Raw genomic sequence first — 12,543 nt, forward strand, 5'->3', positions numbered from 1 at the left:
GCCAGGCATAGCCATGTTTTAATTTTAAGGACAACTGGGAAGGGACATTTGCATTCCTCTGGCATCGCCCACTGTTCTCTATACAGAGCACGTGGTCAACCCCCGGTACTGACACACCAACTCACCCACTCCAGTGATGAGTGCTGACTAATACTGGGTTCTACCATCGACGTGGTATCAGGGCAGGGAACAGCTATCACTTCCACCCCCACTGCCAACAAACATCTGTTGCATATCTTCTCTGTGCAGCAAGGACACAGCATGAGATTCCAACAGGGACACTGATGGTGTGGTACTCTTATATAATCCCAATTTATTATTCCTACCTGGGGACACATGCACACCCTAGAACGAAACAGAGTCGTGGTGTTTTATGTCCGTTTCTGACTCTCACTGGCTCTGCTCATCTTGGAAGGTCTCTGGAGGAATGCTCAGGCCTGACTACATGCTGGCAAAAGAGGGGAAGAAAGAATTTTATTTATCTGCCCCTAATCCTCATGTGTCAAACACACAAATCTGGGATTTTCCAGTTCTTGCCTGGAGTCTGCAAGGGTGCATGGTTTATTCACAATTAAAACAGGCTGCGGTTTGCTCCCCTCACCAGAAAGTTGCTTCCTTAAGCAGCCATAGATTACAAGCCCTGGCTCCTGGTGCCAGAGAAAGCCGGGGGATTTGGTTTTGTTAGCAAAAACTGACAGGGACCTCAGCAGCTGCCCTGCTTTACATACTGAAGAGTTGAAATACAAATAGGAAAGTCCTGCTGATGCTGCAGGAAGAGGGGGGTGGAAGGTCAAGAGAGGGGTGGAAAGGCAGGGTTTTACTTGTGGAAATCCAGTGCCCACATTCTGTCCTCAAATGCTTTATCTCCCAAGAGTGCTGACATGGAGGAGGAACAGATTTGTTCCAGCTCTGGAACCATGGGCAGATCATGCACTCCCTAAGCCTTACCTTACTTACACTCTTGTGAAGTGGAGTGAATTCCCTCCAGAGGTGCTGAGACTCAATGTGCAAGGTTATGTGTAAAACACAAATACAAAGTGATTTGCCATTATTCTCAGGGCATGTGGCCACATTTCCATGATCACTAAGCTACCAATTGCCCATTTCTGAGCCCAGTAGGAAGCAGCAAGAGACTGAACAGTTGAGTCACTCAGCACTCAGGGGAGGCCAAGAGACTTCCCTGAGGGCCTTAGAATGGTCCAAGGCAGGGTTTGCAAACTGCAGTGGGCACTCATTGATGGGTCATGAAATTTTGGGGCTACAACAAGCTTTTTAAATAGAGTAGAATGTCTCCCAAAATGTCAGGGCACTTTACATGTTCTAAGCACAGACATCTCTTTTTCAGTTGTATCAGCTCAGTAGTTATAGATACATATGTGGATAGACATCATTGTGTCCTGGATGGTAAAGAAAATGCAATTCTTATGGTGAGCTGACATCAAAAAGTTAGAAGTCGCAGAGCTCTTGGAGAAATGCAGATACCCAGGACTACCCCGACCTGTGGGTTGGCTCTAGAATCTGTCTTATAAGCTCTTGGAGTGACTTAAGTGCAGGCCATGCGGTGTGTGACAGTCTCTGAGATGGCAGAGCCGGCAGACCTGGGTTTCAGTCCCAAGACCACTACTGACCAGCCCCGCACCACTAGACAGCTTCTTAGCCTCTCCGAGCATCCTGACTGTGGCCTCACTTGTCTGTGTCCACCTCCTGTAGTCACTGGGAGAATCTGTGTTGAGGACGTGTGTAGTGCATGACACACACACCCAAATGGTGGCTGTATACTCTCTGGGGTGAGCTTCTCCGTAAGGTAAGCGCTGCTCTGTAACAAGGAGTACCCCGATCACATTTCCTTCCCAGCCGAGAATGACCGCAGCAGGCCACCAGGGCCTGGAAACTGACTGTGGAGACAATGTGGTTCCCAGTGGGCCTGGCCTGACCCCTGGGTCTCTAATGATTTACTGAGCTACAAGCCATCAAAACAGTGTATTGATTCAACAAGTTGACCTGTGCTTACGTTCCTGAGGCTGTTTTCAACAAGTTTTTAATTTGGGGTTTTGTTTGTCTAGGTGTTTTTGTTGCTATTATTTGGGGCTGTGCCAACTGCTCCTAATTAAGCCAATTAAACATTGTCAGATTGCAGAATACCCAGGTCAGTGCAGCTCAACTGGAAGAGATATTAGGGTTCAGCTCTTAGCACCTCAGTTCTGCCCCATAGTTAGAGGAGCTTCCTGTGGCCTTGCCCGCTCTAGCCACTTGCCTGAAATGATAGCAGAGGCCTGCTTTGATCCCAGCCTTGTGAGCAATGGCCAAAGCCCCTTCCCACCACAGTAACTGAGCACTGGCAGGAGCTAGCAACAACTGGTGGTTTCTTTCTCACTAACAAGCTTCCATGTAATAGAAATGGCCTTAGCTTGTTGTGGGGGTCATTAATTGCCCCAAGACCATGCCTCCCTTTGGCTGTTCTGGGATTTTTAAATTGTTCCCAAGGAGAGTGAGTTTTAGGGAAACAAACTTGCTGGAGTCATCCAGGCTTCTCGTTGGGATTGGAAAGTCAAAAGGCCCTTTGTCATTGGCCGGTCTTTGGCTGTCAGCCCTCTCTGTGAGCCATCAGCCCGAGGCTGGGGCCTCTTGCCATCTGTCACTGTGGGATTCTGGATGGTGAAGGGAAAAGAATGTCTGAATGGGAGCAGGTCTTTATTGTCTCCCAGGGCATGTCTTGTTTGCCCAGCACAGTCCATCAGTCTCCAAATCAGGGCCAGGGACAGTGGAGACCAGGGGCAAAACACTGGAGCCCCAGGACATGTCACCAAGGGAGGTGCTTAGGCCTCACTGGGGCTGCCAGGACTCGTTCCTGGGCCAGGGTGGGTTCTCACTGCTGCAGCATCTGGGAAGGTATCACAGTGCAGAGTGTGAGCCCATTCACACTGGGTGGGTCTTTGTCGAAGCAACAGAAAGGACTGGTCCACCCCCATCAAACAGCCTGAGCAGAGGGGCCACGAAGACATCTCAGCCTCAAGCTAGAAAGTCTCAGGTGAGGAGAATCTCCCAAATTGGTGATTCTTAGTCCTGTCTGCCAGAGAAGGCAATGGCAACCCACTCCAGTACTCTTGCCTGGAAAATCCCATGGACAGAGGAGCCTGATAGGCTGCAGTCCATGGGGGTCGCTGAGGGTCGGACATGACTGAGCAACTTCACTTTCACTTTTCACTTTCATGCATTGGAGAAGGAAATGGCAACCCACTCCAGTGTTCTTGCCTGGAGAATCCCAGGGATGGCAGAGCCTGATGGGCTGCCGTCTATGGGGTTGCTCAGAGTCAGACATGACTGAGGTGACTTAGCAGCAGCAGCAGCAGCGGTCCTGTCTGCAAACAGCATCATTGCAGAACTTGTAAAAACTACCAACGTCTGAGCCCCATCCCAAACCAATTTAATCTGAATTCCTAGGACTTGCACTTGGGCATTAAGATGTTCCCCAAGCTCCCCAAGTGATGTTACTATGCAGCCATATTTAGAAACACAGTCTCCGGCTATGAAAAGGCACATCCCAGCCATCTCAGCAAAACCCAGTGAATTCATCTGAGTAAGGAGAGCAGTAGTTTGGGACTTGAAAGTTGTTTGGGAAATATCAGGGTGGTTGGAAGGCTAGTTGAAGATTTATTCCTGATGGAGAATTTCTCTGTGGTCAGATGAGGACTCTGGGCTTATAGTTAGCACTCTTCAAGATCCTACTTTCAGTTACTTGGGCTATATACCAGAAGTGGAATTGCCATAGCACATGACTGTTTTTTAATTCACTGAGGAATCACCATACCATCTTCTATTGTAGCCGCACTCTTTCCACTCCCACTAGCAACAAGTGTTCCAATTTCTCCACACCCTCATCAACACTTTTCTTGTTTCATTTTGGTTTTTTTTGTTTTTTTTTTTTTGTTTTTTTTGTTTTGTTTTGTTTTTTCATTTTGTTTTTAATAGTAGCCCTCCTAATGGATGTGGAGTGGTTTTGATTTACATTTTCCTGATGTTGGGCATCTCTTCATGTGTTTACTGACCATTTATATATCTTCTTTGGAGAAATTTCTATTCAAGTCCTTTACCTATTTTTGAATTAGGTTGTTTGTTTTTGTTGCTGTTGAGTTTAAAGTGTTCTCTATATATTCAGGATATTAATCTCAAATATTTTCTCAATGCTGGGAACTTCTTTAACCTGAGTCTTCATTATCAATAGATCAGAACTTAGAAAAAGTTAGTGTGGTTCAGAAGTTGCTAGGAGATTTGGAATTCTGGACAGGTCTGGAAATGACTCTGGTTACATGTGACTCACAGTCAAGAAGCCTCCCATTTGGGGGCCAACCATTTTCATCTGATACCTGAAGTAGCTGTGGGTAGCACAGAGCCAACCACGGCCTTTCCCAACAGGCTGTACTGAGCCAAAAAGTTGTTAAGGATGTGATAAAAAGATCCTTGAAGTGGTCACAAAGCCAAGAAGAACCAGAGATGGCTAAGGAAGGATAGAGACGGGATCTTTTGGCAGCTAGTATTTTTTTTTTCTTGTTCAGTCACTAAGTCATGTCCAACTCTTTGCAACCTCATGGACTGTAGCCCACCAGGCTCCTCTGTCCATGGGATTTTCCCAGGCAAGAATACTGGAGTGGATTGCCATTTCCTTCTCCAAGGGAATCTTCCCAACCCAGGGACTGAGGTCAGTAGTTGCGGCTCCTGGGCTCTAGAACACAGGCTCAGTAACTGTTGTGCATGAGCATAGTTGCTCTGAGGCATGTGGGATCTTCCCACATGCAGGATTGAACCCACATCTCCTGCATTGGCAAGTGGGTTCTTTACCACTGAGCCACAAGGGGAGCCCAGCTAGTATTTTGCTGCTGCTGCTGCTAAGTCACTTCAGTTGTGTCCAACTCTGTGAGACCCCACAGACGGCAGCCCACAAGGCTCCCCCATCCCTGGGATTCTCCAGGCAAGAACACTGGAGTGGGTTGCCATTTCCTTCTCCAATGCATGAAAGTGAAAAGTGAAAGTGAAGTTGTTCAGTCATGCCCGACTCTTAGCGACCCCATGGACTGCAGCCTACCAGGCTCCTCCATCCATGGGATTTTCCAGGCAAGAGTACTGGAGTGGGTTGCCATTAAAACGTTATACTTGCAAACCTATTTATGAACTTGTATGTATAGCCATTAGAAAATATTTATTATTACTGTTTTTAGTAAAAGCATTACAAGCAGTTCTTCTGAACCAGTTACTGAGGTTCACCGTCTTGGGTTTACACTGGAGTGGGTATAACCAAAGCGCCACCCATACTAGTGAGGAGTAAGCATGAGGTATGGTAGTAAAATCAGACCCACTTAGAGCCGTGTCTGAGGAGAGTGAAAACAAGACAGCATCTCTCAGCCAAGCCCCTGGATTGATGCTGACAAGCTGGGCCGGAAGGAAATCCAGGAGGCCAATTACAGCTTCTCTGTGGAAAGCTCAAAACCAACCTGTAAAAAACACCCTCAGGTACCATCAAGCTGCCACATTTCAATTAGACCCTTGCAGTGTCTCCTTGGAGAAAATGCATGTGTGTTCATTGCTTGATGGGTCATTGCATATTCCTTATGCAGTGAACACAGGTCTCTCCCACCAGGACTCTCTCAGTGCCCTGTACCCCCTCCCCAACCTCTACAAAGCCCTAACCCTAGGTGCGCTCTGCTCTGCACTGTTGCCTGCCAGGTCTGGGGGCTGCAGAATGCTGCATCGATACAGTGCTTTCCCCACAATTCTGACTTCAGCTTTTTTAATCACTTCCTTTTCTCTGAGGCTAATGAAGTGACTTGCCGAGGGTCACAGTGTCAGTTGAGGATAGCACCAACAGTAAATCTGGAAGGCATCATTTGTAGTTTGCAAGAAACCCTGCCTGCAAAAAGATTCCCAGAGGCTGGAGTTACAGATCAGCACTTCTTGGCTATTTTCACATTGTAGTCCCCATAGAAAGTCGTATTTATATAGCACTTGGGATGATGAGCTGCTCGTGGCTGGAAGTGACCCACAAAAGCCCACACCCGGCTCAAGGGTGGGATGCTCTGCTGTAAGATGGCCTGGACCATGTCCATTTGGATTTGTGATGGTCTTGATCTCCTTAGCATCACTAATCTTCCAGGCAGGAGAGTAATCCTGGTAGGGTTTGTACCTGGGGTGTTTGTAGCTCAGAGCACGGGCAGGAAGTAAGGGACCAGTACCCACAGGTAGCATCTCTGTGGTGCTATGGGTTTTGTATACAGCGTGAAGACACCTAGCCTAGAGGCCCCTGAGAGCCATCTTCCCGTTGGTGCCAAGGGAACTTTTTGCATTGTGTTTTATCTTTTCTTTTTTTTTTTTTTTTTGGCCATACCCCACCCAACAGCCGGAGAAGGCGATGGTAACCCACTCTTTTCCAGTACTCTTGCCTGGAAAATCCCATGGGCAGAGGAGCCTGGTAGGCTACAGTCCATGGGGTCACTAAGAGTCGGACACCACTTCACTTTCACTTTTCACTTCATGCATTGGAGAAGGAAATGGCAACCCACTCCAGTGTTCTTGCCTGGAGAATCCCAGGGACGGGGAAGCCTGGTGGGCTGCCGTCTATGGGGTTGCACAGAGTCGGACACGACTGAAGCGACTTAGCAGCAGCAGCACCCAATGGCATGTGGGATCTCAGCTCCCCAACGAGGGATGGAGCCAGCGTCCCCTGCATTGCAAGGCAGATTCTTAACCACTGGACCACCAGGGAAGTCCCTGTGTTTATCTTTAAATCAACTTAAAATCCACTTGTTTTTCTCCTGGCCTTATCTTATACCAAATATTATCTGTGAAATTATGATTTTGATATGCTAGCAGACACTTATTACTCTATATGCATGAATATATACACAAAACTACTAACGTGTTTTTAAACTTCTTTGAATTTAATTCCATCTTAAGTCTTTTGGCAGCCACTAGAGGTATGAATAATAGTTTGGGGAAAAGCACTGTTGTTTTATTGAATCCTTCTGAATCAATCAATTCTTACACACATTGGCATACGACCATTGTTTCCGTTTTTCTGTTGGGAAAACTGAGGTTCAGAGAGTTTTGGTAGTAATAAGCTCATGCAGAGAGTGAGTGATAGTGCTGGGATTTGAACCCAGAGCCCCACTAAAGCCACTCTGCTTCTTCCCCCTCTGTCATTGGTGGGATCGCTATGTCCATCCTTACCCTTACTGCAGCCTTCTTTTCCCCCGCAGTCCACTCTGGGCTTTGTGGCTCTGGTACTGAGCACCCTGCACACGCTCACCTACGGCTGGACCCGCGCCTTTGAGGAGAGCCGCTACAAGTTCTTCCTGCCCCCCACCTTCACCCTCACCCTGCTGGTGCCCTGTGTTATCATCCTGGCCAAAGGCCTGTTTCTCCTGCCGTGCGTCAGCCGCAGACTCACCAAGATCCGGAGGGGCTGGGAGAAGGATGGCTCCGTCAGGTTCACACTGCCAGTGGACCATGCCCTGGCCCAGAAGACAAGCCACGTGTGACGGGCCTGCACCCAGCTCCGGGGAACCAGACGCAGGCAGGACAGTGCCCGGAGTTTGCCAGGACTTCTCAATCATGCAGGACAGCAGAATTACACACAAGTTGGTGGGCCGAGGTCTGGATTCCTGGGATGTGTGCAGTAATATTCAGAATGACACGCCTGTGTGTGATATATATATGTCCACATGTATTTCATATAGATAACAGGATTTACAATTACACTTACTTAGCTCAAAAGTTGAGTCCCTGAGATTTCAACCTGTAGATTTCAAAGCCAGTGCCAGATGTTAGGAGAAGGGCAGCTCACACTTGTGACATCTGCAGAGCTGAGCAGATTTGGCACAGAAAAGGCAATGAGAGGCTTGTACTTTGATGATTGCATCCATGTGTGCGCCTCCCTGTTCCCTGCCCATTTTGCTACTTTCCCTAGGCATTTGCAGAGCTGAGGCTCTTGGGTAGCAGGGCAGATAGGAGCTCTGCCTGGAGCCCAATCCAGGTGCACAGGACTGACCAGTCACCGGGGAGCAGGGTGCCGCCCTTCCTTTGGCTGCAGCAGGAGGCCAGGTGGGGTTGAGGGCACTGGGGGTGAGCCCAGGTCTGTGCCCAGGGAGCCACCTGAAGGTTCATCCTTTGCCAGGTTAGGAGGTGGGAAGGGGGAACAACTGGGGCTGAGGCTGCTACCCTTAATCCTCCCTGAGCTGGGGAGATTTTTTTTCCTAAAAGTCAGAAATCATCCCGCCAGCTGCAAATTGATCCTCCTGTGGGAGTGTGAAATCACCTCCTTACCGGAGCCACTAATGAACCCTGTCTTGAGAACAAGTGTACTTTTTTTTCTTTCTTTAAGTTGGTGATGACTGTTCTTTAAACCACTGTGCCTTCTCACCTTGGAAATCATTAGTCTGAACTTCTCCCCAAGAGCAGACCCTCTAAAAGTTGGTTCAAGGGGAAGGGGAAAACAAGGCCTGCTTTTCTCGGGGCCCCAGCCAGAGGGCTAAAGGATGGATAGTCCTCACTGAATTGTCCTGTGGAAGGACACTGGGGATTTTTTAAATTTCCTGCTGCTGCCAGGCAGAGTTCCTGCCTTCTGAACACCCCAAAGCTACACTGGCTCCAGGTTCTTCCTAATGCAGGGTTATGTTTCAAAATAGCTGTGGGGGGTAAGGTGGCAGGTCTTTTCCACCAAAGCTACAAACTGGAAACACTGCTGCCCCAAAGCACAAGAGAGGCCACAGAACATGTGTCCTTGGATTGTACGCTGTCCCTCACTGATTCATACTGAAACTTTTTATTTCCCCTTTGGAGAGAAATAGCTGTTCTCGGCTAAGCCCCCAACCCCTGGCAGCATCGGAATGATGTGTCATCTCTGAACACAATGGGGTACGGTCCTGATGGAAGACATCAGTGAGATGTACCCTGAAAGGGGACGTTGGTCATGCTTATATTCTTAGGTCTCCCAGGCCAGGGGGCATCCTGTTGTTCTATCACAAAGTCGTATCCAACTCTTTGCGACCCTGTGGACTGCAGCTCGCCAGGCTCCCTGTCCTTCACTATCTCCCAGAGTTTGTTCAGATTCACATCCATTGAGTTGGTGATATTATCTAACCATCTCATGAAATAAAGAGAGTCAGCTGGCAAAAGCTGACCCAGGAGTGCCACAGAACGAATGCTCCTGCCTCCCCATGGAGACTGCATGAGCTCATGTCTGTGGAGCGCATTAGGGTCCTTGAGTAAAAAGGAAAAAAAAAAAAAAAGGAGCCAAGTGCAAGCATATCTCATTAGGCCAGTGACTGATGGAGGGAAAGCAGTGCAGACAAAACTGCCTGCTTCCTGTGGATGTTTCTGTCTGCTGCTCAAGAGCCGAGAGGCATGAGCTTGCCTCCCAGATGGGCCCTGATGGAGCGGCAGCCTTGGCCTCAGAGAAGCTCACTGGAAAGGCGGTGGGCGAAGCAGAGATTTCAGCATTTGCTTGACAAAAATGCCCATCAATTCCTGCTGATAGGAAGCAGGGAGAACATGGGCAGCTGGCACTCACCGAGGACTGTCAGCCCCACTCAGTATTAGCTGCCCTTTCTCTCCGGCCCTCCCTGGGCCTGGGATGTTCCTTACACCAAAGATGCTGACACAGAGCCAAGTCTCATATGCTCCGTCCCCTTCCCGCCCACTGCTGCTGCAGGCGCTCCTCAGGGCGCAGGCAGCAGACGACCTGACCACACCCCAGCTGGACAACCCGCTCATGAAAGGCAGGGCAGGCTGTGTGTTTGGCCTTGACCTGGTGTCATCTGCTGCTCTTCCGTACCTCACCAGGCAGCTGACAACAGCACCCCCATGAGAATAAGTCACTCCCCTCCAGCCTGGGAAATTCTCTGTGCCTCTAGGTACAAAAGTGCCTGAACCAAAGTGCTCTGGAAACCTGAAATGCCATGGTATGAGGCTGAACGTTTAAAATCTATGCTATTGAAACTGTATGTTTTGTTTTTACCTTGAGGAGCTTGTCTGAGAAGCAGCAAAAATAAACACCTAGCCTTCCATGAATTTCAGGCTGTTATGTCTGTCTCATTGATCACCTGCCCATTCATTGGTTCACTGGCCCAGTGGGCCTTCTGATTAGAATATGCTCTCAATCAGGTCGTGTGCAAGGTGAGCACAGAATGATCTGGGTTAGCGCTCACCTCTGAGGAAGGGACATGCAGACCTGCAGCAACAAGGCCAGTGAGGACACAGAGGAGATCCAGGTGACAGAGTGCTGGGGTATTGAAAGGAGTACCAGGAAGACTTCCTGGAGGGAGCAGTGTCTGTGCTGGGGTCTGATTAGAGCAGCAGTGCTCCTCAAACTATAATGTGCACAGGAGTTGCATCAGGATCTTGTCCACACCTCGATTTGGATCCATGAGTCAGGAATGAGGACTGTGCATCTTAATAAGTTCCCAAGTGCCACACACGATGCTGATCCTCAGAGTAACAAGGGCTTCGATGGCTTTCTTAGTCTCTGCTGCACTACAGTCTACAGCCCACAGCCGGTGCATGTCTGCTCCATTAAGCTTCCCCTGGACTCTGGTTCCCTGGCTGCCCTGGTGAGATATTGCTGATGCTGCTGCAAACCCTTGTTCTCTTAAAAGTAGAGGGAGAAAACAGCCCACCGGCCATAGTCTTGCCCTCTGTGTGCTCCATGTAGGGTGCTCCCAGGCGGTCCCACACATAGGCTCTGGGCCCATCAAGAAAACAGGAACCCTTCACAGAATACCCACCTGTCATGCAGTCAAGCGTTTCTCCTGAAGCAACCAGAATTGTCTTGTACCAGGAAATAAAAAAGAAACCCATGTGTGGAAAGCAATCTAGTGGTTGAAAACCATTTCTTGGGAACAATAACCAAAAGATGGCCTTGCCATTTTGAGCCTGTGAAAAGAGTTTTCCAAAATAAGAACCACAGCCAGAAAAAAACTTCACTACAAATAATTTTCAATAGAAAAACAAAATCTTGTAGTTGGAGGTTTGCAAGCACGCATCCTCCCACGCATAAGGCTGGGAGAGGTAAGTTTAAAAAGAAGGGATAAAGTAGATGAAAAAATATCCATTATTTTGGTAGCTCGCATAAGCACTAAGAGCAACCAAAATAACTTATATTAGTTAAAGAGAATTATCATTCAGCTACTTGAGAAGCTGAGTTTGTTTCAAAAGTAATGAAGGGGGACACTGGGAAGTACAGAAGCTCACTTGCACTGGATCTCTTTAGAAAGAGGAAATTGGCACTGCTACAGCAGAAACTCAATCTCACCAGACTAGCACCAACTTTTTCTAACAAATATGTTGAAAATTCCTTTCTATGAATGAAATTCAGAAATAATATAAACTGCTACATGTAGTTTTTTCCCAACCCAGGGGTCATACCCAGGTTTCCCGCATTGCAGGCGGATTCTTTACCATCTGAGTCACCAGGGAAGCCCTTTAAATCAACATAAGGTCTTAAGTGAAATATAAAGTAGAAACAAATCCAAAGTAATTTACACTAACATATCAAACCAGTCAATCCTAAAGGAAATCAGTCCTGAATATTCATTGGAAGGACTGATGCTGAAGCTGAAACTCCAATACTTTGGCCACCTGATGCGAAGACGCCGATGCTGGGAAAGACTGAAGGCAAGAGGAGAAGGGGGTGAAAGGATGAGATGGTTGGATGGCATCATCAACTTGATGGACATGACTTTGGGCAAGCTTTGGGAGTTGGTGATGGACAGGGAAGCCTGGCATGCTGCAGTCCATGGGGTTGCAGAGTAGGACACGACTGAGCTACTGAACTGATATATATATATATATGTGTGTGTGCCTGTGTGTGTGTGTATATATATATACTAATAATGATTAGAAATTTATTATAAGTAATGATCTTACAGTCAGTAAGTTGGTATTGAGAGAAACACAATGATATTCAACTAAACACTGTTGACCCTCTTTAAAACTAACGTTTTAAAATAAGGGCTAAGAAGTGTAAGAGAGAGAGAGAGAGTATGTGCGTGTGCTCATTTGAATGTTGGAAACAGTGTTGAATTCTATGGAGAAGTCAAGTAGGGTAAAGACCGGTAAATGTCCACTGAATCTGGAAATATGGAAATTTTAGGGTGAGAATTTCAATGGAATGTTGGGGATAAATAAAGACCAGGAATGAGTGAGAAGTAAGGAAATGGAGGCTAGTTCTAGATACTATTTTAAGATTTGGCTGTGAAGTAGGGGAGAGAAAGGGTTGGAGAAATGGGGGATTAGAAGGAGAGTTGGTTATTTTTTCCCATGGTTCTGACCTGAACATGTTTTAAATGTTTCTGGAAAAGAACAAGATGAACTGGAGTCTTTCAAGAAGAGAGAGAATGAGGTCAAAGTTCTAGAGGGTATAGGAAGAGATAAGGTCTAGAGCATAGGTGGCTTTAGTGCATATATTTGAGAAAACCTACCCCCCAAAATTGGGCTTCCCCAGTGGCTCAGTGGTAAAGAATCTGCCTGCAATGCAGGAGCCACAGGTGACACAGG

The 12,543-nt window shown here is 47.6% G+C and overlaps 1 protein-coding gene across 5 annotated transcripts in view; it reads left to right on the top strand.

Annotated features, from left to right (window-relative positions):
• STEAP3 (STEAP3 metalloreductase) overlaps positions 1–10,059 on the top strand; it is a 54,616-nt gene extending 44,557 nt beyond the window's left edge. For all 5 annotated transcript variants that reach the window (XM_055572877.1, XM_055572881.1, XM_055572878.1 and 2 more), the window contains one exon: positions 7,248–10,059. In XM_055572877.1, the coding sequence (XP_055428852.1) occupies positions 7,248–7,529 (282 nt within the window). In that variant the 3' untranslated portion in view covers positions 7,530–10,059. The remainder of the gene's footprint in view (positions 1–7,247) is intronic.
• Positions 10,060–12,543: the final 2,484 nt, after the last annotated feature.

This window comes from Bubalus kerabau, chromosome 3 (genome assembly GCF_029407905.1).
Source record: "Bubalus kerabau isolate K-KA32 ecotype Philippines breed swamp buffalo chromosome 3, PCC_UOA_SB_1v2, whole genome shotgun sequence".
NCBI lineage: Eukaryota > Metazoa > Chordata > Mammalia > Artiodactyla > Bovidae > Bubalus > Bubalus kerabau.